Raw genomic sequence first — 27,762 nt, forward strand, 5'->3', positions numbered from 1 at the left:
TGCTGCTGTAAGAATGTGCTCTTTCTCAACTCTGCCCAGTTAAATAAAGGTTAACTATTAGTTATTCTTAACAGTGGCTTTAAACAGAATATCTTAGCCATCATTCCACATGCTTGTGCATTGTTAAGCATAAATATCTTTAAATGACATTTAAAAAAAAATTAATGTATGTGCAAAATTCACACAAGACAATAGCAATAATTCTGGGATTAGTCCATTGAAAGTGTCAAATAAAGCTTTCTTTGGCTCTTGTGGAATAACATTAAAGAGAGTTTGCGTGTCTCCACATGCTGTTGTTGGAAGAAGAGGAAAACATGGCCGTCCAGTCTGGACAGAGGCTACACAGCATCACAGCAGAACGAATGAATATGAGATGAACAAGATTCACATGTGACACTCAAGCAGGTTGCTGTCCCCTCTGCAACCTTGTGTCATACCCAGGCAGCAAGCTCGGGCTTTGGCAGAGGAAGTGATACTGAAAGCTGTAGTTCCTCCAATGGCCCCTTGAGGCTGGACCCAAAAGGGAGTCGTTCCCCGTTCAACCCCATGTTAAAATGCCCCACTTTGTAACAGTGATTAAACATTTTATAGCCTGGTTCAAAACACGATGTTGGTCTATAGCTAATGTCACCTTTCATAACAACTGTACGGGAAGGGGGGGTTAATATAACTCACCCGTTTAGAGTAAAATAGAACAGACTATGTTTTGGGTGTGATTGACAGGTCGCCTGTCCAATGATCGGGTAGCTTGCCAATCACAGATCAATAGTGGGAAACCCCTGGTCCTTGGTCAATTGGCCGTGTCTGTGGGTGGGAGGCCAGTGGGGTATGAGTCCTGGTCGCTGCACTAACGCCTCCTCTGGTCGATCGGGGCATCTGTTTGGGGGGAGGGGAACTGAGGGGAACAGCGTGATCCTCCCATGTGCTACGTCCTGCCGGTGAAACTCCTCGCTGTCAGGTGAAGGCCATGTGGTGTGTCTTTAGGGTTTGAAGCAGGCGGAGCAGCTGAGCTGCCTGTCGGAGTGGAGCTGGGGGGAGATGGTGTCTGGGACCACTGACTTCAGGATGTCACTCTCTGTGGCCATGATGTGTTTGACCAGGAAGTTCGCAGCTTCATTGATGTTGAGATTGTCCTAAAGGAGAGAGAGAAACTGCAAGTTGGTCATGGCACATTTGCATCATTTGTTTTTATTTTGCTACCCCGTTTTATGTCCAGTAAGGCAGCCTGAAAAAACATTTCACCTAAAAATGTTTGAGGCCATATAAATTGCAAATGGAAGAACTCTTACATAACGGACAATTAGAGTTGTATGAATTCTCTTTTGGTTAGGGTTAGTTTACTGAATTATCTCAACTCAAGTCACACCATGTTACAGCTTGATCGACAGTTAGAGATGGGAAGTAACTAAGTACAAATACTTTGTTACTGTACTTAAGTAGGATTTTCAGGTACATCTGTACTTTACTGAGCATTTATTTTTCTGACAACTTTTACTCCCTACGTTATAAAACAAATATCTATTTTCTCCTCCTTACATTATTCAAAACAGGCTAGTTACTTTAGTTTTAATGCACGACAGACAAAAACCATGTAACATTTGTTTGTATGTCTCATCTCCCATTATGTGCACCTTTTTTGTGGAAAAACCATATCACACAAATTATGAATCAAAGTATAGGGCCCGTACAGGCGCTATCGCTTACACACCGGTTTGTGCACCTTAACGCGTGCCTTATGCTATCTTCCCTGCCTCTTAAGGCAGGGAAGATAGCAGTCCGCCTCGTGAAAGTGCCAATTTGCGTTCCTGCCATGATACCATCCAGTTTTGCGCCATGTGGGCGTGCCCCAAGCCAAACCAAGGGTGTCCCCGCAAAATGCTTGCCTTGCACTAATTCTTTGCATTAAGAGCTCTGAAAAAAAGGCCCGCTGCCATGAGCGCAGAGGACACACACAAATCCACTCCGGTCCAAAACTGACCCATAAATTACTGAATTCCTTTAACCAGGAGGAGGGGAGAATAGAATAGAATAGGTTAGAATGGAATAGAAAAGATAATATGCGAAATAAATAAATAAATAAACAATACACTTTCATTGTGTGTGTGTGTGTGTGTGTGTGTGTGTGTGTGTGTGTGTGTGTGTGTGTGTGTGTGTGTGTGTGTGTCTGTGTGTGCATGCGTGTGTCCGCGCGCGCGTGTGTTACTGCCATAAAGATTTGTTCTGGCTTTCTCTCTCCTGATCTCTGCTGCAGCCTGCATGATTAGTGCAGCCTCGGGTGATGCCTTAGATGTATTTCAAATGGAATATCGTTCCCCCAGCACAAATATTCGTTATCTGCTTTTTTTATTCATTTCTATGGATTTATTTCCATTAAACCCGACCTGGTTCATCCCGAAATTCATTAGAGAATTGTCAGTATCTATTTCTTCTGCAAGCATTCTCATTTCCACCCTTCAATGCCCGCAGGCAGCTGCGACAATTTACTGTAGTCTACTGAAAAACATTGATAGCAGGTGCAGGCGTGTGTGTGTGTGTGTGTGTGTGCGGGGACTTTATAGCCGGGTGTGCCACACCGCTCTCCAGCCATTTGTGCCCAGCATCCGGCCCGCCACCGTGCGCTGCCAGCACCACCGACCAAAGCGTCGTTTCCCCAGGGAGTCGGATGGGGCTATAAGCTCAGACCCCGGGGGAGCGTCTCACCAGCTGGGCGAGTTAAGTTTTAACCTTTATTATTTCATTCTCATCCATGTTAAATGTTGCGTGTGTCATTCCTTCCCTCCGAGAAAGAGCGAGGAGGTTTTACTGTGGGCGGCAATCAAAGTTTAGCCTATATGGGTCTAGAAATGTGGTGAAAACACAGCTCAGTGTTCAGGGCTCAGTGGCTTGAAAGCGGCCATGTTTGGAGAGAAGCCGTGCGGAGGTCGCGCTGTGAGAAAAATCTTCGGGTACACGGTGGGCGGCCTACGGAGGTAGCGCCCAACCACGCCCAACACATTTACGTCATTTGATGGCATGGTGAGCATAAAGGCTGCTTTATGCTCACCATATGCCGTGAAGCATGGAGCGAGGGCCGGACGCGTCAAATGACGTAAATGTGTTGGGCGTGGTTGGGCGCTACCTCCGTAGGGCATACCTGAAGATTTTTCTCACAGCACGACCTCCGCACGGCTTCTCTCCAAACATGGCCGCTTTCAAGCCACTGAGCCCTGAACACTGAGCTGTGTTTTCACCACATTTCTTGACCCATGTGTTAGGCTAAACTTTGATTTGCAACTGTTAGTTTTTAATAATTTCACGAAGTAAATATGTTGTGTTGAGAGCATGATTGAGAGAGATTAAAAGCAGCACAGAGTAGGCAATCAGGGCTGAGAACTGAAACGGCATTCAGTAAAAACAAGTTTGGTGATTCATTCATGTGCTGATGTACGGTCGTTTGAGAGTGAAAGCGCACTCAGTACTGCACATAATAGCGTTTCATTGCGACTTTTCAGGGGCTGTTCTCACTATTACCATTGTACAATACATGCTGATCACTTGGCTGATCACTTCTGAGTATAAAAGCATCTGCCCCAGCGCGAGGTCCGCACGGTGACTCGCGGAGCTCCACCCCACGGAGCTTGCTCAAGTATAATGAGCCCTTAAAGCAGCCTTTAGCCTGCCTGGCTAAACACAATGAATGACAGCAGAGGTGTTGGTTGCTTTGTAACGTTATCTGATAAGTCACTTGAAAACGGCCACCTGGACAATTTATCGGCCAGATCAGCCTCAAGACGGCCGGGAAGGATTCTGGACGGATTAGCGGACGTCATTGTGGCATGTTTGGTCATGTTTTGGCTTGCGTTGGCTGTGGGGAAGTCATTAGCAAGACATTAGCATGATTCAGGAAATAGCCTGCTCCCTGAACTGCTCCCCCGTACAGTCTAATGTCCACTGTACTTGGGAGCAGGCTATTTCCTGGCTGATGTGAGCTAGACGGGACCAAACAGAACAGTCAAACAATGTTCCAGAAGCATAAGGCCTTGGCCACACTGATCCGTCAGAAAATGGACAGAACGGATAGACGGATAGATTTATGTCTGTTGCATGTACAAGTAACCTACTTGTACAGCAGGTGGCGGTAAGCACCTTGAAGGTGTCAGTGACCCGCCTATAAACCGAGAGAAGAAGAAAGCTGGCGTCAGCTAGCTGTTAGCTCTGTGCGCTACGTTACTTATGTGGCAATAAAATGCCACTGAATGACCAGATTAGCTGGTGAAATCAGACGGTGACACTGACTATCACGTTGTACAACAGTGGGATGGTGTACACATACAGCATTAATTATAGCCTCCTTCACCGCCTCGGCCGCCATCTTCTTTGAAAAGTTGAAACAAATCTCAGAACGCCTCCTCTCGAGACCTCGACTCTGATTGGCTAAACGGACAGTGACTATCCGACCATCCGACCATCCGATACGTCCATCCAGAAAAAGTTCATCCCTCTTCAACTTTCTGTCCATCAAAACGTATGCAAATTTTCTGGATACGTACGCTTCTGAGTACTCCACGGACAGTCGGACAGCTGTCATTGAAAATGAATGGAGAACAGAGAAATGAACGCACACGGACAGACAGCATGGATCAGTGTGGCCAAGGCCTAACAGTAGTAACGTTAGGCATATTTCCGACTGTTACATTATCCACACAAGATGGTAACGCTATTAGTGAAGCTTCTGGGTGGCAATCAATTATATTATTATATTATTATTAGCGTTAGTTAGCAAGCAAGCTAATGTTATGATAGGCAGCCTCAGCAGCTAACTGACAGGCTAGCTGACCAAACGGAATGGATCTGTTTCTGCAGTCAGTCAAACAATGTTCCATGACCATAAGCGCAACGGTAGTAAGGTTAGGCATATTTGCGACTGTTGCATTATCCACACAAGATGGTAATGTTATTAGCTTCTGGGTGGTGAATCCATAGCCGTGTTAGCAAGCAGCTAAGCTAACGTTATCTATAGCTGGGCCAAAAACATAATATCATCACAGCAGCTAAAAATACAACAAGCTAACGTAGCCTTCTTCTTTGTTGGTGTTTAATAAAGGCTGGCTGAAGCACTGGGAGGCAAGTCTTTCTTCTTCACTGGTGTTTAATAATAGCTGAAGCGGCAAGAGGCAGGCTCGAGAATGCGTAGAACGTCCCATCTGCCAAATTTCCTGGGAAATCTTGACCAGCGACCAGCAGAAATATCCCGCAATAGCTTTGCAATGGGTGAACGCAGAGAGACGTGGCTGGGCTAAATTTTTTAAGGGGCAGTGGTGGCCCAATGGTTAGAGAAGCGAGCTTGTGACCGGAAGGTCGTCGGTTCAATCCCCGGGACCGGCAGGATAAATCTGGGTGGGGAAAGTGAAAAGGCAGCGCTTGCCCCTCCCTCATTACCACCACTGAGGTGCCCTTGAGCAAGGCCCTTAACCCCCAACCGCTCCAGTGGAGCTGCTCAGTGGCCAGCAGATCAGACTGTGGTTGTACTGGGCAGCTTCCAGGTATGAATGTGTGTGTGAATGTGAACAGGGCGCTCCCAGGGCCGCTGGAAGTCACTTTAAGCAGGGGGTGCTGGGAGGAAGGGACTCTCGGTGGGGCCTGCAAGGGCCCTGCCGAAATAATGCTCTATATCTCCCTATTTGCTCTGAATACACCAGTTAACATGACACAGACTTAACATGATAGAAATATTATCAGCAAACTTAATGACTAGACTAATTATTCTGATCTGAATGGCATATATCAAGAAACATTGACTCCTCTCTTTGCTGTCCTATAGTGGGAGGTACATTTTTGAGTAGGCTATTAAAATAGCATGTCAAGTTCACATTTCTTTATTGCCAGATTAAACAATTCGTATAGGTTGTTGGTTGGTTCAACACAACATGTGCGTGCCTGCGCGTTTCTTCTTCTTCTCTAGCCTACAAGCATATAACTTCCTTGATTGTTATTGTTGATAATTATATTTAAATAGGCTACATTTTCATTTCCCGAAACATTCTTAAACAAGAAAGGAACATAGTGAACTGCAAAATATTTTTAATTACATTTGTAAAAAAAAGAAAAAAAAAGGAAAAAATCTAGGGGGTGCTGCAGCACCTGCAGAACCCCTACTTCCCGCGGCCCTGGCGTGCTCCTGAAAAAGAGAGCATTGCTCTCAGTGAGACTCCCCCTGTATAAATAAAGGTAAAAAAAAAAAGTTACGTAATGGAGCATTCACTCAATGGTAATAAAAAACACTTTGTGAACATTTATTTCCCCCCAAAACTTACAGATAGGACCTTTAAGTTGCCGTGTACTGCATGCTTGGCATGCCATCTATTCACGTGTGACATGCTGTGCGTAATCCTATTACTGTCTATCTGCGTTTGTAGGCCTATAGGTTTGCCTCATTATTTTGTAGTGGTTTGCCTTAAGACATTAATAGTCTTTGAATTATATTAATATGACATGAGTTTCAGTTAGCTTTGCACAGAAACAGCCGGTAGAAATACTTTTTTTACTTGTATACTTTATTTCATTTCATAGCCTGTAATTTTTTATATTTTAATTGAGTAAACAAGTTGACTTCTACTTTTACTTTTTCTTCTTCTTTTTTCAAACGAAGGCTAACTGTACTTCTACTTAAGTAAAGAATGTGTGTACTTTTTCTGTTTTGGACTGTGGTTAGGGTTAGTTTAGTGAATTATCTCAACTCAATCTGTACTGAACACCATGTTCTGGCTTGATCTGGTTTCTCATCAGTACACATCACATTAATCTAGCGGACATTGTGCTAGACGTGAGTGACTGGCATCTTCATGTGAACAGTTGCACCCTATGTTCCCTTCTGTGCGTTTGAAGCCACTTGATACGAATGCTATACACATTTTTCTCATTGCTGCCAAACAAGGATTCACACATATCTGTTTGCATACACTCCATCTGACACTCAGGCTCTTTGAAGTTGGCTGACCCTGCACCCCGTGACCTTTGACCTGCTGGAATGTTGAGTCTTTGTGCCATGAGGAGGGCAGCGCACCCAGGCTGTTGCAACACATGCATGTGTGAATAAACACAGCATTTGAATAATTTATAGCTTTGTGTACTACATGTGTCTTGGCTGGATTTAGAGTGCATTTAATTTTAATTTAATCTAACAATTGCCATCATGTGTATCAGAAAAACTGAATATATAAAAAAGGAGAAATCTATTTCATGTACTTCATGTACTAAGTGGAAGTACAACTCTAGATCATAAAACCTATACGATGGAGAGTTGTGTTTCTTCAACTTTCAGTCAACTTGCATAAACTTTGCCATATTGTTCTTAACTTTTCACATCGATGGCTTGTTATGACCAGAGATCACTGAGGAAAGCCACAGGCTGAAAGGCATCTGTTCTTTGTACTGCTGCTGTGTGGATTCAAATCATTTTTGAGACTTTACCTGTGAGTGCTGCCAGTTCCATTGGACTTTTCATGTTTTGTTGGGCCGGCACCCAAAGTATTTAAGACTGAGTTGAGCGCACCAATTCTTGGACTCCTTATGACCAGAGACCTTTAATATAGATAGAGACACCCCAACCTGCAGTCACTTCCTCTATCTGTGCCATGGAGAATTCGCCACTGCCACGCCCCCTTAGGAGACTGGTCAGCCAATGAAGTTTCATACCACTGACAGACAGCCAATAACAAGCCGAGAACCACGCCCATTTAGGAGATCAGAAGAGTTCAATTTGTTACAATTGGCGGGCCCGGGAGTGGGGTGTTTCTAATATTAAAGCTCTCTGTTATGACCTTCCTCTTTAAATTTATCCCACCTAACCACTTTCCATGAGGATATGAAATTCCAGTCCGCTCTGTGGGGATTCACTAACTGAAGAGACCAGAGCAGAAGCACCGTGACTGGAAAGACCTATAGAGTCTGCCCATTCATATAATGGTTTACCCATCTTGGCCATGCTGCAAAATGTAAAAACAAAACAAAAACAAAAACATGTAAACATACCAGGCAAAGGTTTGGACTATTTTCCACATTAGAATGATACTGAAGACATTGAATCTATGACATCACACAAATGGAATTATGCAGTGACCAAAAACTGTTCAAATCAAAACTATCTGATATTTTAGATTATTTAAAGTAGCCGCCCTTTGCCTTGATGGAATGGCAAAGGCTTTGGAAAAAAATTCATACACAGGCAACAACTTTACAGTTTATATTTGTCTGATAATTAAAAACACAGTACAGTAGCAGGTGTGTCCAAAATGTTGACTGGTAGAGTATGCTGGTCACAATGAAATGGCATTTTGATAGCCTCTTGAAAAGTAAAAAGTCACACGGCATTTTGAGAGCATCTTGCTTCCATAATTTGATGTTGAAACAGGATGTTGGGGCGGGATCATTCAAAAGTGTAAACCAATGGGAAATCAGTTGGAGAGAAAGGCTGTATTATTTGGGTTAGGGTTAGGGTTAGGGTTAGGGGGGAGGTGGAGGGGCAAGATTGTTTACAGTACAAATCTGTGATGTTTTATTGGTTGCATTTGTATTTACGCCAGTAGTGTATAAAGTAGGCTACTCGAAATCCATACTTGAGTAAAAGTATAGATACTTTACCAGAAAACGACTTGGGTAAAAGTCAAAGTCATCCATTAAAATATTACTTGAGTAAAAGTCTTAAAGTAGCTAATATTTTCTGTACTTAAGTATCAAAAGTATTTTTTAAATATTAAATGTACTTAAAAGTATTGAAAGTAAAAGTACAAGTAAATCCTGTTTATAAGAAAGCAAGCGGTCCGGATTTTAAATTTTTAGCTTTATTGTGAGTTTGCTTACATATTTACCTTATAGTCTGCCATTTGAACTGACTGCAGCTTTTGGCACAAGTGCCTGCTTTAGGCTATCATGGGGATGAGATATCTCCATGTCAATGGGAAATATATAATCATCATCATAATCACCATAGATCATGGACATCTCCTTCATATAGCTATATGCCTGGATATTGTCACTGCCAGATAAACAGTTAATCAATGTAATCACTCTATAGAAATTGAAACTGACGTTACCTTTCTGAAACACGACAGTATTATTGGGCTGTGTCAAAACAGCGACTGTTACACCAGATAGCAACGGAAATACCATGATTTACTTTCAGAATAAAATGCTTCTCACCTTTGGAGAAACAAGTAAAGCATTTAGGATTTTATTTTGAAATCCTTAAGTGGAAGACCTATACTTTTACGTTCTGGCTGCGTGGACGCTTGACCAATTTGAAGCTTACCCCAAGAGACACTTGGTTTCTTGTTTTCTGGTGGCATATTCCGTCATTTTGGGTCAATTGGACAGAATGTAAAGACAATTTAAAGTAAGTACCCGTCGGATTTCAGCCTGTGGGAACTTGTAACATGGATGAAAAGACTTGGGAAGCCCTGACGGTAAGCGATTGGCAAACGCAACTTGCAACACAGAAGCACTGATTCACTAGCCAGGCTACTGATTCGCCACAACACCAGCTGTTTGTTTATTTTATAGTAACGAGTAACGAAGATGCTTTTCGGAAATGTATCGGAGTAAAAGTATAGATTTTATTACGAAAATGTAGTGGAGTAAAAGTAAAAGTTGAAAGAAAAATAAATACTCAAGTAAAGTACAGATACTCAAAAAATATACTTAAGTACAGTAACGAAGTATTTGTACTTCGTTACTTAACACCACTGATTTACGCCTACTTGTACAGCATGAGGTAACATTAAAGATCCACTGTTTTCCACGAAAAATAAATGGATCTTGATATAAAAATACAGGAAAAAAAATATATTTTCTTACATTTTGGGAATTTACATTTTGTGATATTCGCCTATTTGCCATCTTCCTGATAGTAAGACACAGAGATAGACAAACTTCTGTTCTCTGGGGGGTGTAGTAGAAAAATAGTGACCTGCCCCTCCCGCTAGTTAGCTTAGCACAATGAATGGTAGTCATTGGTACTGGCTACTAGACTACCCCTATTAAAGGAAGGCGTTGCCGATTTTCAACCCGCTTTGTATCATTATAATCTCGGTAATATAAAGCAGATGGACAGTGCTTACCTTCGGTATGTTTTCTGCACCAAGTAATTTATCCAAATTTGACTGCCTGCAGAAACTGGCAGCTGGTATGGGTCATTAATGCTTGTTAAGGCTTTCCATGCGATTCTCCGTGGATGTGTACGCATAAAGAAAAAATAGAAAGAAACAATAACAGCCGCCCTTGAACTCACCCTGGAGCAACATCTGTTCACTTCTGCGTCCCCGCATGTCCAGAATGACGTGTAACGCGAATTAATACAGCATAGTATCGCAATATTTTGTGTAGCAATTATTGTATTGCACAAATACCAGGTATCGCGATATTGTTTTATTATATAAATTGGCGTATACGCAACATTTATGCAGGTTTTTATGACAGTGTTGGTCAGTCTGTCTGCTTGACAATTTTTCTGCAATAAAAATTATTGAAGTGAGATGAACAGATTGGAAACTATCTTATATAAAACAGATGTTGACAAAGTTTTCCTTTGGCGACATCCTTTGTAGTGGAGAAAAGCTAATAAATCGGAATATATCACAATACTCAATATATCGCAATACTAGCATAATATCGCAGTATTATCGTATCGTGACTTAAGTATTGTGATATCTTATTGTGGGACATCTGGTGATTCCCACCCCTAATTTATACCCTGTTTTTAGCTGAAATGATGGTGGCCTGCTATTTTTCTACTACACGCACAGAGAAGATAAGGGCGTCTATCATCTCGTCTTACTATCGCGGTACGGCTCATATGGCAAATAGGCGAATATCTCAAAATGTTGGCATGTTCCTTGAAATGGCTGTATTTTATGACATGGAAAATGAGTGAAAATGTCACGCTTCTCTTGTGCTGACTTGTCCTCACCTTAGCAGAGGTCTCAAACCAGCCGACGAAGCCGTGGTCTTTGCAGAACTGGTCCATTTTGAGGCCATTGTGGGCAGAGGGGTCTCGGCCCTGGTCACACTTGTTGGCTAGCAGCACGGTGGCGATGCTCTGGCCGTTGGCCAGCAGGAGCTTGGAGTCCAGGTCCTCTTTCCACTTGGTGACGGCCTCCAGGCTGCTAGGCCGCGTCACGTCGAACACGATGAACGCTCCCATGGCCTCACGGTAGTACACTCGCGTCATGTTACCGAAACGCTCCTGACCTGTGACATGCACACGCGCACGCACGTACGCAAGCATGCGCGCACGTGCACGCACACACACACACACACACACACACACACACACACACACACACACACACACACACACACACAAACAAACAAACAAACAAACAAACATGAATTCCTATGTGTTGTTCCCAGGGATGAGTGTGATGAGTACATTTTTTTTAATCCAGCCTCCCCCTAATTGTACTTGGCCAATCCACCCTGCTGTCCCAGTCATTGCTCCACCCCCACTGCCGATCTTGTGGGGGTTGCAGACTAGCGCATGCTCCCTGCGATACATGTGCAATCACCAGCCGCTTCTTTTCACCTGACACTGACAGCAAGGAGTTTCACCGGCAGGACATAGGGAGGATCACGCTATAGAGACGCTATAGACACGCTATAGAGTATGTGTGGGAATGGCCACAAAATGTTAAGCTTGTTTTATGCTCGCCGTGCTGCGAAGGGCGCAGGGGTGGAGCGCGAGCGTCAAATGACGTCAATGTGTTGGGCGCGACCCCCGTAGGCCGCCCACCGGGTACCTGAAGATTTTTCTAGCAGCGCGACCTCCGCACGGCTTCTCTCCAAACATGGACGCCTTCGAGCCACTGAGCCCTGAACACTGAGCTGTGTTTTCACCACATTTCTTGACCCATGTGGTAGGCTAAACTTTGATTTGCAACTGTTAGTTTTTAGTCATTTCACCAAGTAAATGTGTTGTGTTGAGAGCATGGTTGAGAGAGATTAAAAGCAGCACAGAGTAGGCTCTCAGGGCTGAGAACTGAAACGGCTATTCAGTAAAACAAGTTTGGTGATTCATTCATGTGCTGATATACGATCGTTTGAGAGTGAAAGCGCACTCAGTACTGCACATAATAGCGTTTCATTGTGACTTTTCACGGGCTGTTCTCACTATTACCATGGTACAATGTAACATGCTGATCACTTGGCTGCCATTCTGAATATAAAAGCATCTGCCCCAGCGCAAGGTACGCACGTGACTCGCGGAGAACTACAGACCAGTTTCCATTTTAAGTGCACTGTCAAAAGTATTGGAAAGGCTCATTGAAGAACAGATCAGTGAATTTATTTTAAAAAACAACTTTTTATTTGAGTTTCAATCCGGTTTTCTGGTCCGATTTTCCCCACCCTGACCACGCCCCCAGCCAAGCTGAGCCAGCTAATCCAGCGTCTATGACGAGACATCGCCTCAACCTATCCCCCCCCCCCCCCCACACCTGTCTGTTTGTTAGCAGAATTATGGAAAAACTACTGGGCCAATTTTGATTAAACTTGCTGGAAGGGTGTGGCATGGGCCAAGGAAGCGGATCCCACTCACAAAGTGCCCTTCTTCAGTTGCAGCTGTTTTGCTGTGTGTGCCTCAGCTGGCGTCCTCAGACCGGGCCTACATTCCTGCATTCCCATGATACAGCGCATTCCTGTGTCCTTACTGTCACGCTGCACTTAGCCAGACAAGTCAATGCCATCGCTTGTTGCTGTGGATAATAAGCCTACTTTACTTTAGCCTGACTGAATTAAACCGGCATTCTGCCTGCCTGTAGTGAAAATAAACCTGACCTAGATTATAATGTGATTAATGTAATATACCTGTGGCTGTGAGAATATAACCATGTGAAGTGTGTGTGTGCTTGTGTGTGACACACGCACGCACACGCGCACGCACACGCACACGCGCACACACACACACACACACACACACACACACACACACACACACACAAATTGCATCCAGTATACTGTAAATGTGTTATTTTCACCTATTCTACTGTATTTGAATACTTCTGCATACTGGGTCCATAAACAATGTTAGAATTGCATAAATCAGGTATGACTGGAAAGCTGAGACTCTTGTGGATTCAATGAGCCAAATTGTATTCATGTGTGATGATGTTAATCCCCATAGTAGCCATTTCATTGTAATGAGATACATTTTGAAACGTGACCTCACTGTATAAAATGACCCTTTTGTGACCTCTAGGAGAATCACAGCCTCAGGAGAATTTACAACCACAACCTAGAGACCATAGAGCAGGGGTTCCCAAACTTAGGAATGCCACGGCCCACTTTGAAATCTGAAAATCTTCCGGGGCCCACCTAACCCTTTAATCACAGCTCTGATCAACACACGAGACTAAGAGGATGTATTTCCCTATATGTTTTTTTTGGCTGGTGTGACAAATACCCAAAAGCAGATTGCTAACATTTTCTCCTGCCTTAAGGTCCTTACACATCAGGAGTGTTTTTTTCATGCGATTAATTTGCACGTCAATAATATTTTCTGAATCTATATCAGTCAATGCAACCGTGCATACCAACAGCGAAGTTTCGCTGAGCGTTATTGCGGTGTTTATTTTTTCGAACCACGGTCGATTTTTCAGAAATTCGCTTCCGACGTATACACATCTGTGGCTGTGATTGACAGGTGGGTCAAAACTCGCATCGAAATTGCGTGCCGTATATGCACTAGTGCAGCCCACATTTTGGAAATCACTGCCATAGGGCATTCAGGGGATGTATGGCTTTCCTATAGGTATATTGACAGTATAAGGGGGTTTCTGAGCAGAAGCAGATAACCCATAAGTTCCATTGTAATGTTCTAAACCCTTACTCTAAACGTTCAACATTTGAATAGAACCAAAACACAATGTTCATTACAGATTCATGACTAGAAAAATGTGACACACAGTGCTGATTACTACTGTATATAAAAAGACCCCCCCCCCCCACCCCCCACAATGTTTTACTGCCCCCTCAGTCACTTCATCCTGGAGCTGGGCCTGGTGTGTGTACACTGACTGTTTCACTGTGTATACATGCCTCCCAGCAGAATATGGATACATAGCTAATAGACAAGAGCTAAATGCTGCTGTTTGGCTGGTGTGACATATTCTGTGTAAAGGCCTCTGAGACATGCTTATGAATTAGGGCTATACAAAGAAACTTGACGTGTAGAATAACAGGAAGTGGAAGATGTGACAGGACATGAATCAACAACTTCCCTCTATTTCTGCATGAGAATGAATCGCTTGTCGTCACTTATAAGCACCCCCCAGCTACAGAAACACACACACACACACACACACACACACGACGACACTGTTATTCATTCAACTGATTTTACAGTGTATGAATCATATGAATCATACTGATGATTGACTTGTGTTTTACATGAGTCCAAAGCACAAAGGAGTTCCCACTGGATTGGATCCATAAGTTATACAGTAGAGTGCATAAGTCACGCCCTCTTCCGGGTTTGGCATGGGACCTTCCCTGGGAAAGCAGAGGCAGAAAGCCTGGCAAGACCTTATAGAGAGCATGACAAGACTCAGAACAGAAAAAAACTGGTCCACTATTCACAAACTAAATGGTGATAAGATCACACCACCAACTACATCTGACGTTACACCAAACGGGAGACGAGCAGGCAGGTGCAGGGCAAAAGGACACCATCATTCGACAATCATTTTGGCAATCAACAGAACACGTCCATACTAACCATTACCAAGCCCTTCACCTTAGAGGAGGTCGAAGCAGGACTTAGTACCATGAACCTGGGCAAAGCTGTGGGCCTTGATGACATACTGACTGAAATGATTAACCATCTAGGCTCAGTCGCCAAATGATGGATTTTTGATATTGTTACGGACTAGCAGTCTAGGGGACAAGAGGTGTTTGTAGCATTTAGCTATCGAAGCTAGTCCTAACCTGGAGTGTGTGAAAGAGGAGAAAAGAGGAGACAGAAATAGACAAAACAGGACTGGTTTGCAAACGAGAAAGTCACTAGAGGTGGGTCAGCTTACCGTAGTAGATTGATGTCATGTAGCTGACTATGTTAGCGGACCTCCGACAAGGCCTCGCCAGCACCGTCTTGGCTCTCCAGAGCGGCGAGCTCCGTCTTTGTCGTTTCAGTTCAGTTTAAGTTGTTTTAGGAAGGATTCACAATGTAAAACAAAAAGCTGGTTCTCAATAAATAAGTGTATCGGTCCAAAGAGACGTGTGTGAGTGTGTCGGTCCTCTGGCGTGGTGTCGCGTCTCGAGCATTCATTCAAATCTGCCGCGCGCCCACACCTGGGCAGTGTTCATTCATAAATCTGCTTCAGTGGCTGCGTGCGCACCTCAATGACATCACATGGACACACAGCTTAACCACACCTCATTTCTCAATGAAAACCAGTCACAAGTGTTTAGGAAAGGAAACAAGGAAGAAAGGAGAAGAGGGACAATAACCCTCCCTATCATTCCTAACAATATGTACAACATATGCATCCAGACCCAGTGTATCCCAACTATCTGGAGGAAAGCTATCATCATCGCTCTGTAAAAACCTGGAAAACCCCAGCCTCCCCAAAAACTACCGCCCAATCTCCTTACTATGTATCACCTACAAGCTGTTCGAGAGAATACTCCGAACCCGACTTTCCCCTCACATAGACCCTGAGCTAATCAAAGATCAATCTGGTTTTAGACCTGGAAAGTCAGGCTCAGGCCACCCTCTAAACCTCACCAGCCAGCTTACCCTGCCTCTACGCCATCACAGTCATTGCTCCCCCTCACACCGGTACCCTGCCTCTATGCCAGGGGTGGCCAAACGTTTTTGGTTGTGGGCCGCATACAGAAAAATATAAGGAGTCGCGGGCCAAACAATATTAAGCTTGGCAGTTTTCACGGCAAAACAAATTGGACCAGAAAACCCTTGTGGCTATTAAAAATGTAATTTGTACCTAAATAAATATATGACACATACAGGTTAAGACAGAGATAATTTAACATAACATTAGTATTAAACATTCATTCAGTATTACATTTTTTTTTAAATAAATAGACCAGGTCAGGGTACTCAAGTATAACCCATTTTCAATGGTTTTAAATTGAAAAAATGAAATTTGTTTTTCCGTTTCTTTTTTTTCGTTTTCGTTTTCCGTTTTAAACTTTAGATTCAAGATTCAAGATTCAAGATTTTTACTGTCACTCTGTAGTACAAGTATCTGACCACCTGGTCAGAAACTCTGCTAACATTACCGTCTTGTGTGAAGTAATGCAACCCTACCGTTACTACCATTATGCTTATGGTCATGGAACATTATTGTTTGACTGCAGTTAGCTGCGGTGGTGAGTCTGCCTATTAGAACCATAACGTTAGCTTGATGCTATACGTGGCTAACTAATAGATTTAGCTATATTTATAGAAATTACCACCAGCCCCAATAACGTTACTGCCTTGTGTTGATAATGAATCTAACAGTCGGAAATATGCCTAACGTTAGCCTACTGTCTGTTATGCTTATTTACAACATACATTGTTTGACTGTTCAGTTTGGTCAAGCCGTACCGGGGGAGAAGGCTCTGACTGCAGTTAGCTGCAGTGGGACTGCACATAGTAACGTTAGCTTGATGCTAATCGCGGCTAACTAATATTAATTTACATTTATAGAAATTACCACCGAGCTCCACTAATAACGTTACCGTCTTGTGTGAATAATGAATGTAACAGTCGTAAATATGCCTAACGTTCAGGGCTCCAAAGTGCGACCTATTAGGTCGCATGTGCCACCTAATTTCAAAATGTGCGAGTTAATTTGCAATCAGGTCGCACTCGTGCGACTTGGGAGAATGAGAGAGGATAATATTTTTTTCCCCCCCAACCAATCGCCTGCTTCAGATCGCATCTTTCTGTCCCCTCTGCTCCCCGTCTGCCTGCGCGTGCCTCTGTGCTGCAAGACAGCGGTTACGTCACTCACTCACAATACACACACCGGGTAGTGGCGAAAAAGTGTTTGGAAGTTGCACTCTCTCTATAGCGAAAGCAGCTTGGGCGAGAACAAACAGCAGAGCAGCTAACATGGCGTCGCCTGTCTGGCAATTTTACAACTTGTTGCCGTTTGCATTGTGTGCTCAAAGGAGATACCGCATGGGCGAATGTGACAATCCGCCAGGAGAATGGATATCACTTTGTAGTTAGTCAAACTCAGGCATGCGCTGCGCTGCGCACGGAGGGAAGAGGCGCAACAGAGTGAAGCCTGCCCTGTACCCCGCGGCCTCTCACCAGGCAAGACCGCGGCTTCACCAAACACCCTGCGGCCTAGCGGAGCGCTGCAGCTCAACTAACTACAGGAGCTTGCTGAGCAGCGGACTTTTTTCACTCTGAAAACAATTGAAACCACCGCCACGACTTTATTTCACCAGAGGCGAAGTCAGCAACACAAAGACTGATGGAAATAACAGTCAGCAACGACAGCAAGAAACGAAAAGAAATAAATGCAAAGCTAATGGAATTCATATGTCTTGATCAGCAGCCGCTGTCTGTTGTGGAAGACCTCGGGTTCAAACGCCTCATATCCTGCTTGGATCCACGTTACACGCTGCCAGGACGTAAATATTTAACTGACGTTTGCCTGCCGGAATTATACCAAATTGTTTACAAGCACATCGAGAGCCTTATGAAAGACAACACCACGTCAATCAGCTTCACGACTGACATTTGGAGTTCGAGTGTCTGTCCTATGTCCATGCTGAGCCTAACTGCGCAGTTTATTGATGAAAAGTTCGACCTGAACAAAGTTGTACTTCACTCACAAGAGTTTTCTGGGTCACACACCGCGGAGGCTATCGCTGCAGCTTTCACAGACATGTTCCAAGCTGTGTTGGTGCACATGTTGTGTACATAGTATTATATTTTTTGTTTTATAAGACTATTTATTTTTCCACAGGAAAGTTACAGTATACAGTCTACTCTGTAATAAATAATAATAAAACGGTTGCCAACTCATGATACTTTCTCATCTCCTAATTTTAATACTTAATATACAATGTCGATGTTGTTAAGAATAATTAAATATATGAATAATGCGACACAATAAATAGAAGGCTTGAATTGATGGATTTGACGCGGTGATCGGTGATCGGCCATATCGGGATCGGCAGATACTGCTTCCAGTGATCGGTGATCGGTGATCGGCCTCAAAAAAGCTGATCGGAGCATCTCTACGTATTAGTGTTGAGGGTCCAGCACTGGAGGACTATGATGCCAGGCAGGATGTTAAGGTGTGGTTCTCCAAGGGAAAGGCCCCCAGGAGGCCTAACTTTAAGAGTTGGCCAGTGTCCATGCAGGCCAGGACTGATTCCAGTCTTTGGATCTCATAGAAATGGCAGCATCACAGGCAATCTACAGGCTCACAGTTAGCTGTAAGCTCTAGATTGTCTGTTTTGGTGCTGACATGCTGCCATAGAACACATGTTGAATGTGATCCAAAACACAGTGAGTAAATGTATGCTGCTGTTTATGTTTATTGTAAGTTGTGCAGTTTTATTGACTGGAGCTTATTTGAACTGAATGTGTTAATGCTGCTGTGGTCAGGTGGAGTGTCACTTTAAGTTGGCTGTTGCACTGTTGGATAAGTTGAGGATGCTGTCTGTGCTGTGGAAACACTCAGAATCGACTTGTCTGTTTCTCTCTACCTCCTCATCTCCTCCGCCATCTCCAGCACTAGTTCCTCATGTCATTACATGATGTATGTTATTTTATGGTTTGATTTTATTATTCATATAAGAAGACCTTGTGTCAACTGCTCATGCAGTGTTTAATCAATCGATTAAAACATTTGATAAATGTCAAGTTTGAGTCATAGTCAATTTTTACATCAGATCACGGCAATACTACGGTATTTGGAATATAAATGTATCATCGGCATCATGGCATGAAAAGGTTATGTGTTAATTGTCACACGGTAAAAAAATATGGTGCTACCTAATTTATTTTTGTGCTACCTAATGAAACAGTAGGTAGCACTAGTGCTACCTGGAAAAAAACGAGTTTGGAGCCCTGCTAACGTTACTGTTATGCTTATGAAACATTGCATTAGACGGTACCGTACATACAGGGGAAGCAGGGTAGTTCCTGGCTCACGGTAACGTGAATATCATATCCATTTCCCCGCAGCCAATGTAAGCCAAAATACGGCCAAACATGCCACAATAACGTCCGATAATTCATCCAGAATCCTTCCTGGGCATCTCGAGGCTGATCTGACCGATAAATTGTCCAGGTTGCCGTTTTCAAGTGACTTTTATGAGTTAACGTTACAAAGCAAGCAACACCTCTGCTGCTGCCAGGCAACTGCTTGTGTGCGTGCGAGTATGGTGCCCGCGCGTCAGCTCGTTCACACGCTGCCTGCAGTTACACTAACAGCCACCGGCGTCAGTAATAGTGACAATTGACGGAATGGGCCTTTAAAACGGAAAAATGTTTAGATTTTTTTTTTACTAAATTCATGGCGGGCCACTTAAAAATGGGCAGCGGGTACCCGGTACCCTGCCTCTACGCCATCACAGGCATTGCTCCCCCTGACCCCGGTACAATGCCTCTATGCCCTAACAGGCATCACTCCCCCTGACCCCGGTACCCTGCCTCTATGCCCTAACAGGCATCGCTCCCCCTGACCCCGGTACCCTGCCTCTATGCCCTAACAGGCATCGCTCCCCCTGACCCCGGTACCCTGCCTCTATGCCCTCACAGGCATCACTCCCCCTGACCCCTGTACAATGCCTCTATGCCCTCACAGGCATCACTCCCCCTGACCCCTGTACAATGCCTCTATGCCCTAAGAGGCATCGCTCCCCCTGACCCTGGTACAATGTCTCTATGCCCTCACAGGCATCACTCCCCCTGACCCCGGTACAATGCCTCTATGCCCTCACAAGCATCGCTCCCCCCGACCCTGCTATCCTGCCTCTATGCCCTCACAGGCATCGCTCTCACTGACCCTGGAACCCTGTCTCTATGCCCTCACAGGCATCACTTCCCCTGACCCCGGTACAATGCCTCTATGCCCTCACAAGCATCGCTCCCCCTGACCCTGCTATCCTGCCTCTATGCCCTCACAGGCATCGCTCCCACTGACCCTGGAACCCTGTCTCTACGCCCTCACAGGCATCGCTCCCCCTGACCCCGGTACCCTGCCTCTATGCCCTCACAGGCATCACTCCCCCTGACATCGCAAAAATGAGCGCATAAAGCAAGCCAACGACAAGCAGCACCCGCTCCATGATAACTTTGCTGCCAACAAATGGTTCCGCTCCAGGAGCAGTTTCCTGGATGCCCGTGATGTACTGGAGACCAGCCCTGCTGATGCCAGGATCAGTGAATGGCACAACCAGTGGAACAGCCTGGGCAGCCAGTCAACCCGATGGATGGAGAGAGGTATCACCCCAAATTAATGCCTCGCTACCGGCCATGACCAACCTTGGACTGTCTGGAAATATCTTAAACCGCCTGTGAGTCAGGGAGGGAAGGCGTCGATGAAGAAATAGAAAATGTGAAGCTCAGATGCATGTGTGTGTGTGTGTTAGGGCTGCCACGATTAGTCGACTAGTCGCGATGGCGTCGATGACCAAAATCGCCGACGTATTTGGTAATCGACGTCATCGCATGTTTTTTTTACCTGAAAAAAAGAAAAAAACCTTTGTTTTGTTTCCCCGAAGCTGCTGCCTGCGATGGCCTCACTGGCTGGCCTGGCCTCCAGGCGTCTCCGTCCTGTCTTTGATGCACATGCGCAGTACTGATCATCCGGGGAAAACGTGACATCACCGTGACCGGAAAAACAAGCAGCTTGCATCTTGCTCCTAGTGCTTTCTCCACAGAAAGTGGAGATGGGAGCATTTCACCCACAATAATGTGAAATGCAAAATCTGCTAAATAAGCTGAACTCGCTTATCATGGCAGCACGAGTATGATGCGCGAGCATCTCAAAGGGAAGCACGTTGTGGCGAATGCAGACGATGATGGAGATAAAGGCTAATTAGCTTGTTAGCTCACTGCCAACGTTAAGTTTTAGCCGCTAACATTAGCTATTGGCTAACGATATTAATGTTAAAAGCCTTGCTGTAACGTTGTCATCATAGCAACGTTAAGCTCGTGTTGCTGACGGGAATACTGGAAACCTCATTTTACTCCGCAGTTTGCACTCTTTACTTACTAAATTTGAAAATGTGTTTGATGCCTGAGAAGACTGAAACTATTTATTTTTGTTGATATTTTGGTTGCATACATAGTGAATAGTTTTTGGTTCCATTTCCTTTCCATGTAGTAGTGCCCTAATTTTATTTTGCATTATTCATTCAATGGATAGTACATATTTCATTGCACTATATGTTTTCAATTTCAATGTGTACTATTTTGCAGTTTTGCAATTTGCACTATATTACATTTATTACATGCAAGTACATTGATGCCAAAAAAAAATGCTGCTACATGCTCTAAACTTTCAAGTTCATGAAAATATTATTTTTGAGTGAATTATCATCTTAATTGTCTTTATTTTTAGTTGGCACATGCTTAAAACAACTTGAAGCTAAATTTAGAAGCTGATGATAGCTAAATCAGAGCGTTTGAGTAATTGTGCGATAAGCTGCAATTTATGATCCGATTGGTCGACTAATCGTTGAAATAATCGCTGACTAGTCGACTATCAAAGTAATCATTTGTGGCAGCCCTAGTGTGTGTGTGGCGACACCCAATTTTTTTTTTACCTTTATTTATACAGGGAAAGGCCCATGAGAGCGAACTCTCATTTACAAGAGCGCCCTGTTACAAAGAACACATACAGAAATGTACAGACAGAGATGATAAAACAGTTTAGATAAAACAAGTGCACTCTTCACATACAGTGCTTTCGAGGAGTACTTTAAATGATTCCAGGGAGATCAGTTGCTCCAATTTTAAAGTGTCCTGGAGCCGATTCCATCCATCTGGTGCATAAAAAGAAAATGCAGTCTTACCTTGCTCAGATCTCACTCGCGGGACTGACCGTCTAATATGAGATCGTGAGCGTGTCTGATAATTTGTATTAACATGGTTTAGAAGTGAACACAAATACAAAGGAAGCTGTCCAATCAGAGCCTTGTAAATAAACAAGAGACAATGTTGCTTTCTTCTAGATGACAGGGAGGGCCAGTTCACCTTATCATACAAAATACAATGATGCATTAAATAACCGTCACCTGTTATAAAGCGCAGAGCGCTGTGGTATGGCATCAAGAGATTTCAAGATGGTAGGTGGGGCATGCATCAGCGCTGGTGGCGTCTGTTGTTTTTGGAGGAGCGCTGTGGGCGTTTGTAAGCTGAAAAAGTTGAACATTGAGGAAAAGCGCCCTGATCGTCTTTTTCCACTCTTCCTACTGTAGCCTACCTTTTCTCCTCCCGAGGGATTTTCAACCTCTGTTGCTGCCAGAATTAGCAATAATCTGGCTTTCATGTTGACAGTGAACAACATCAAACAGACAAAACTAGCTGGTCACCGTCCGTGTGGTCGTTGTGTTCTGATCTGTACTGCATGCGACTACAGGGGAAAACAAACGGAGCACAAAAAAACACTCCGTGTGCTGTGTTTTGTGCACAATGGAAGCGCTCTCAACATGATTTTCATAGCGTTCTGACTGAAAAAAGCGATTGGGTGTGAACGCTTGGTGGTGGACAGTGGAGAGACAGACGATGATGAAGATGATGCAGCCAAAACAATGACGTTAATAACAGCGGGGGGACGCAGCCAAAAACACACTGATTGTGCAGCAGCAGTCAGAGGACACTGAGAACGCTACAGATCTCTCTGCAGTAGACGAACCTGCATGCCAACCAAACTTGCTTCTTTCCCGACTAGAACACTCATTGGAAAAAGTAGGTGAGACTTTTTTGAGATACCAAAGTGGTTTTACATGTTGCCAAAAAATACAATTTAATTGACTGCTTCTACCTGCTAATAATGAGTGTGAAAAGGAGCAAACATTGATGGTCATGGTCATATGGTCCTATCTTAATATTCCTCTAAATCTGGTTTGAAAAGGCCCACATTTTTTTGGGTGGCGGCCTTGCGGCGCCACCAAATGGTCCGCCCCCTGGCATACCCTGGCTTTCTGTGGCACACCCAATGGGTGCCGCGTCTATGTGCCGACAGGCCGCAGTGCCGACAGGTCGCAATGCCGATAGCCCACAAGCAGAACCAGCTGAGCGAGGTGGCGTGCAGCGTGTCGGTGGAGCTAACCTCTCCCAGCCCCCACGCCAAACCTAACCTCCCCCCATGCCATGCCTAAACCTAACCTCCCCCAGACCCTAACCCAAAACCTAACCTCTCCCACCCCCACGCCAAACCTAACCTCCCCCCATGCCTAAACCTAACCTCCCCCAGACCCTAACCCAAAACCTAACCTCTCCCACCCCCACGCCTAAACCTAAGGTCGGCATAGCGGGTGGTCGGCATAGCGGGTGGACCCCCACCCAATGAGCCAAGTCCGGCTACGCTACTGGGCACTCTATAACAAACTACAAGATACAGAGAAAAAAACTGAGAGAGAGAGAGAGAGAGAGAGAGAGAGAGAGAGAGAGAGAGCCTGTGTGTGCGTGTGAATGCACAATCCATACTTTCTATGCTGAATTCCTTGCAGGTAGCAAAGGGGATGATTCTGGTATCATGAAATATAGCCTACTTAAACTGTACTGAACTATGGTAATATTTGAACCTTATAAATTATAATTAAATTTGGTTGATTCAAATTAAGCATTTAAAGTGTGTGAGACAGAGTAACGATGTTGTGTTTTTTGTTTACTTTACAATGACACTCCTGTGACTAGCCTTTAAATCTCCCTCACATGGGCAGCTCACATGACCCAGCAGCATACCTCGCATGAATGACTGTGCATGACTGTGACTGTGTGTGTGTGTGTGTGTGTGTGTGTGTGTGTATGCGTGCGTGCGTGTGTGCGCACGTGTGCTGTGCTCTGTGTGTGTGAGTGTGTGACAGAGTGAGAGAGAGAGAGAGAGAGAGAGAGAGAGAGAGCGAGAGCACAATATTCTTAGTCTGCTTGTGACACTTGTCAAATAAAGCACCATTAAATACGAAGGAGCAATGATAACCTACTGCATTACTGAATTGTGAACTCTTTTCTTTTCTGGTGGAAACACGGTAAATAAACAAATAAAATACAATAAATAAAATAAAATAAAATAAAATATGGAACCATAAGGGTTTCATACATGGATTGGTTCTTCTAGGCTAAGGGTTTCACAAGTCATAGAGAAACATGGAATCCTTCAAGTGAAAGTAAAACATGAAAATCACCTAAATTAGAGTTATATTATGAAGGTTTCACAATCCAAGTTGCTCTTCCTTCAAACCAGTCAGCTATTTTGAGTCCTACTGATGACGTAGCAAAACCACAAAAACAGGTTTTCTCAGGTTTTGTTGACTTTCTATTCTGACAGCTGTTGCAGGAGAACCTACTAAATAAAACAAGTTAAAACTAAGTCATTCATGTGTGGTGTTTTGGACACAGGCACTTGAGTGTCCCACCTGCGATGTCCCACAGCTGCAGCCGGACGGTCTGGGAGTCCCAGTTGAGCACCTTGAGGGCAAAGTCCACTCCGATGGTGGCTCTGTAGTTGGTGGAGTAGGTCTGGTGCACGTAGCGCCTGATGAGGGAGGTCTTTCCCACCCCCAGGTCTCCTATCACCAGCACCTTGTACAGGTGCTCTGTCCGGGCGCCCTGCATGCCGCTGGACACAGATGGGAAAAGTACACGTTCTTTACTTAACTAGAAGTACAGTTACGACTGTAAAGAAAATAAGACTCGGGTAAAATTAGAAGTACTGATTGAACTTGTTTACTCAAGTAAAAGTAAAAAAGTATACAGGTTCTGAAATGTAATAAAGTATAAAAGTAAAAAGTATTTTCTACCGCAGGGGTGCCGAATAGGTAGATTGCGATCTAGATCTCGGGCCATCAATAAGTAGCTCGCCAAAGAAATCCAAAATATATTATTGATATAATATACATTTCATTTTTAATGTATAAACTAAATCCCACTCATGTATAGCTAACTCAGTATCTACAGTATTTAAAATTATAACATTATTAAATAATGTTAAATAAATAATATAATACTGTTAAATTGACTAAATATGTACTTGGGGGGACAAGGGGAAAAGAAGTAGCTCACGGCTAGTTTTACTTTATTTAAGTAGCTCTCATCCTAAAAAGTTTGGGCACCCCTATTCTGTTCTACCGGCTGTTTCTGTGCAAATAAGCTAACTGAAACTCGAGTCATTATGCGGCCTTCATTTTGACCAGAACTCGTGTATATGACATGCTTGTCATTCAAGTGGTCACGTCATGAGCATGCACAGTTATCTAGAAGCCACCGATGCTAACAATTTAGCTAATGCTAGCTAGTGAGTGGCTAACTATGTTAAAAGAGTTTTAAGTCACCCTGAGAAGTTCGGTTTGATTAGCATCAGCAGAAACGATAATCAGTTTTAAGTAGCTTATTTTCCGATGCAGCGGCTCATATCCTTATTATATCATACAGACAATGAGGAAATTAACAATGTATTACCTTGGCACAGTGTGTTCATCCTGGCTCTGCTGTCCATAGCTCCTGATTACCCCCGCTCCTCAGATTGTAATCCATGACGTTATTCGACTCAAATAAATACGTGCAGCCATCAAATTCAAATGAATCTTCCATCATCTTGTGGTAGTTGTCATAGACTGTGTTGCATAGTTGATTGCTCTATTGCTGACAAAAATGTGTTATTGTAAGTCGCTTTGGATAAAAGCGTCTGCCAAATGACGTAATGTAATGTAATGTAACGTAATGTACTGTAATCATTTTGAAATCAGATAAATATCTGCTAGGCTAGGCTAAGCTACACAACAAACTGACTGCAAGTAACTATGACCTGCCCCGGATGTGCTTCTTCTTCTTCTGTTTGGTAATACGGCGGAACAGAAGAAGAAGAAGCACATCGGGGTGACTTGCTCTTTAGCCATTATGTAGGTGTTTACATGGTAAACACTGCTGATATTTATCTGTTTTCGAGAATAGGCTATAGACGATTCATTTGAATTCAATGGCCGCCCATATGGAATAACGTCATAATGGATTACAAAATGAGCAACGGTGGAACGGGAGCTGCTATCTGCCAATGTGATGGACAGCAAACGGAGCAGGATGAGCCACCTGCACCAAGACTACAACTTCTTTACTTCCTGAAATTAGTCCAGCTTCTTTATTTCCTGTCCTACACTATTGGATGCACTGATTAATCAGGTGTGCCTGATCATTGTTGTGACTGCAGCACACCTGATTAATCAGTTCATCCAATACTGATGACAGGAAATAAAGAAGCTGGACTAATTTCAGGAAGTAGTGGAGTTGTGATGTAGCATTGTTCATTTCCTCATTGTCTGTATGATATAATAAGGATATGAGCCCCTGTTGGAAAATAAGCTATTTATAGGACGTAAATATAAGCATTTTACATGCCCCGTCCCATATTCCTTGTTTTTAGCTGGCAATCAAAACGGATTATCGTTTCTGCTGATGCTTATCAAATCAAACTTCTCAGGGTGACTTCAAAATAATATTTAAAGCTGGAAATAAGGTCCAGGTTGTAAAAAACAAACAAACTGAATTATCCTTTAATGCAGGAAATGCAAAGGCATAGTGACAGAGGTATCATCATGCCATCATATCATCATGTTCCTCAGACATAATATAAAATGGCTATGAAAAGCTCTATCCTTCATAATAAAATTGCCTAGGTGGATGGGCGGGCGGTGTCTGTCTGTCAGTCACAATGATTTGCGTCACGTTTTGTGTCACGAAAGTGACATCGGACCTGCCGATACCACCCCTCCCGCACACACAGAGAACCCTCCACCCACACACACAGACACCATGGCGAACCTTCAAAATAAAACCCCAGAACACACACAGACCTTACACGCACAACGCAATACCGGGCCGGAGTCCCACCATACTAGATGCGGCCGGATAACCTCTTATGGCTAAAATTACAATAGGTAGCCTATATTAACTTTCCATCCACGTCCATGGCCTCCGCCATTTACCGAAAACATCACAAGACACGTCACAAGTGGTGAACTTGAAGCTTTCAGAAAAATTCTATTTACCAAGTTGTGAATACCACATGTTCATGGACTTTGTCGTATAAACACGGCTCCATTTGAAGGTCCCAATATGAATATAATTTGAAAACTAATAAACTTAAAAGATCCCCTCCAAACATGTTTTAAGATGTATAAAGACTACAGTGTACTTTATTAATAATTTGTGTTATGTTTTTCCACAAAAAAGGTGCACATAATGCCTGAAAGCTGGGAGAGCGTGAGATGAGACAGACAAATGTTACATCACTTTTGTCTGTCGTGCATTAAAACTAAAGTAACCTGTTTTGAAAATGTAAGGAGGAGAAAGTACCTAGCCTACAGATATTTTGTTAGAATAGGGAGTAAAAGTAAAGTTGTCAGAAAAATAAATACTAAAGTACAGATACCTGAAAATCCTACGTAAGTACAGTAACAAAGTATTTGTTACTTCTCATCTCTGCCGTTGGAGGACGACGGCTGCTTGGTCCTCCCCCTTCCAGCTCTCAGTGCACTGTCAGCGGCTCTCACAGGCGAGACGAGTCGGGGGTTTCTCTCTGTGTGCTTCTCCTTCCT

The 27,762-nt window shown here is 43.7% G+C and overlaps 1 protein-coding gene across 2 annotated transcripts; it reads right to left on the reverse strand.

Annotated features, from left to right (window-relative positions):
- LOC310779336 (ras-related protein Rab-38-like) lies at window positions 1–27,762 on the reverse strand. Of its 2 annotated transcripts, none has more exons than XM_083639875.1 (4): window positions 27,638–27,762; window positions 24,589–24,791; window positions 10,943–11,223; window positions 1–1,133 (listed from the first exon to the last, which is right to left on the reverse strand). In XM_083639875.1, the coding sequence occupies exons 2-4, from the start codon at window positions 24,785–24,787 to the stop codon at window positions 981–983; spliced, it is 633 nt and encodes a 210-aa protein (XP_083496001.1). In that variant the 5' UTR covers window positions 24,788–24,791; window positions 27,638–27,762; the 3' UTR covers window positions 1–980. The 2 variants fall into 2 exon arrangements, with proteins under 2 accessions (XP_083496001.1, XP_083496000.1); XM_083639874.1 differs by having other exon boundaries at window positions 27,597–27,758.

Source organism: Poromitra crassiceps (genome assembly GCF_964638095.1).
Source record: "Poromitra crassiceps genome assembly, chromosome: 1".
NCBI lineage: Eukaryota > Metazoa > Chordata > Actinopteri > Beryciformes > Melamphaidae > Poromitra > Poromitra crassiceps.

Bases quoted from the DNA above. Each gene is read 5' to 3' on its own strand.
- LOC310779336 (XM_083639875.1), bottom strand. From the start codon at position 24,787: ATGCAGGGCGCCCGGACAGAGCACCTGTACAAGGTGCTGGTGATAGGA. The intron at 11,224-24,588 runs GTGGGACACTCA...TGCATGTCACAG, and splicing joins GCAGCTGTGGGACATCGCAG to GTCAGGAGCGTTTCGGTAAC. The intron at 1,134-10,942 runs GTGAGGACAAGT...TCTCTCCTTTAG, and splicing joins GGTTTGAGACCTCTGCTAAG to GACAATCTCAACATCAATGA.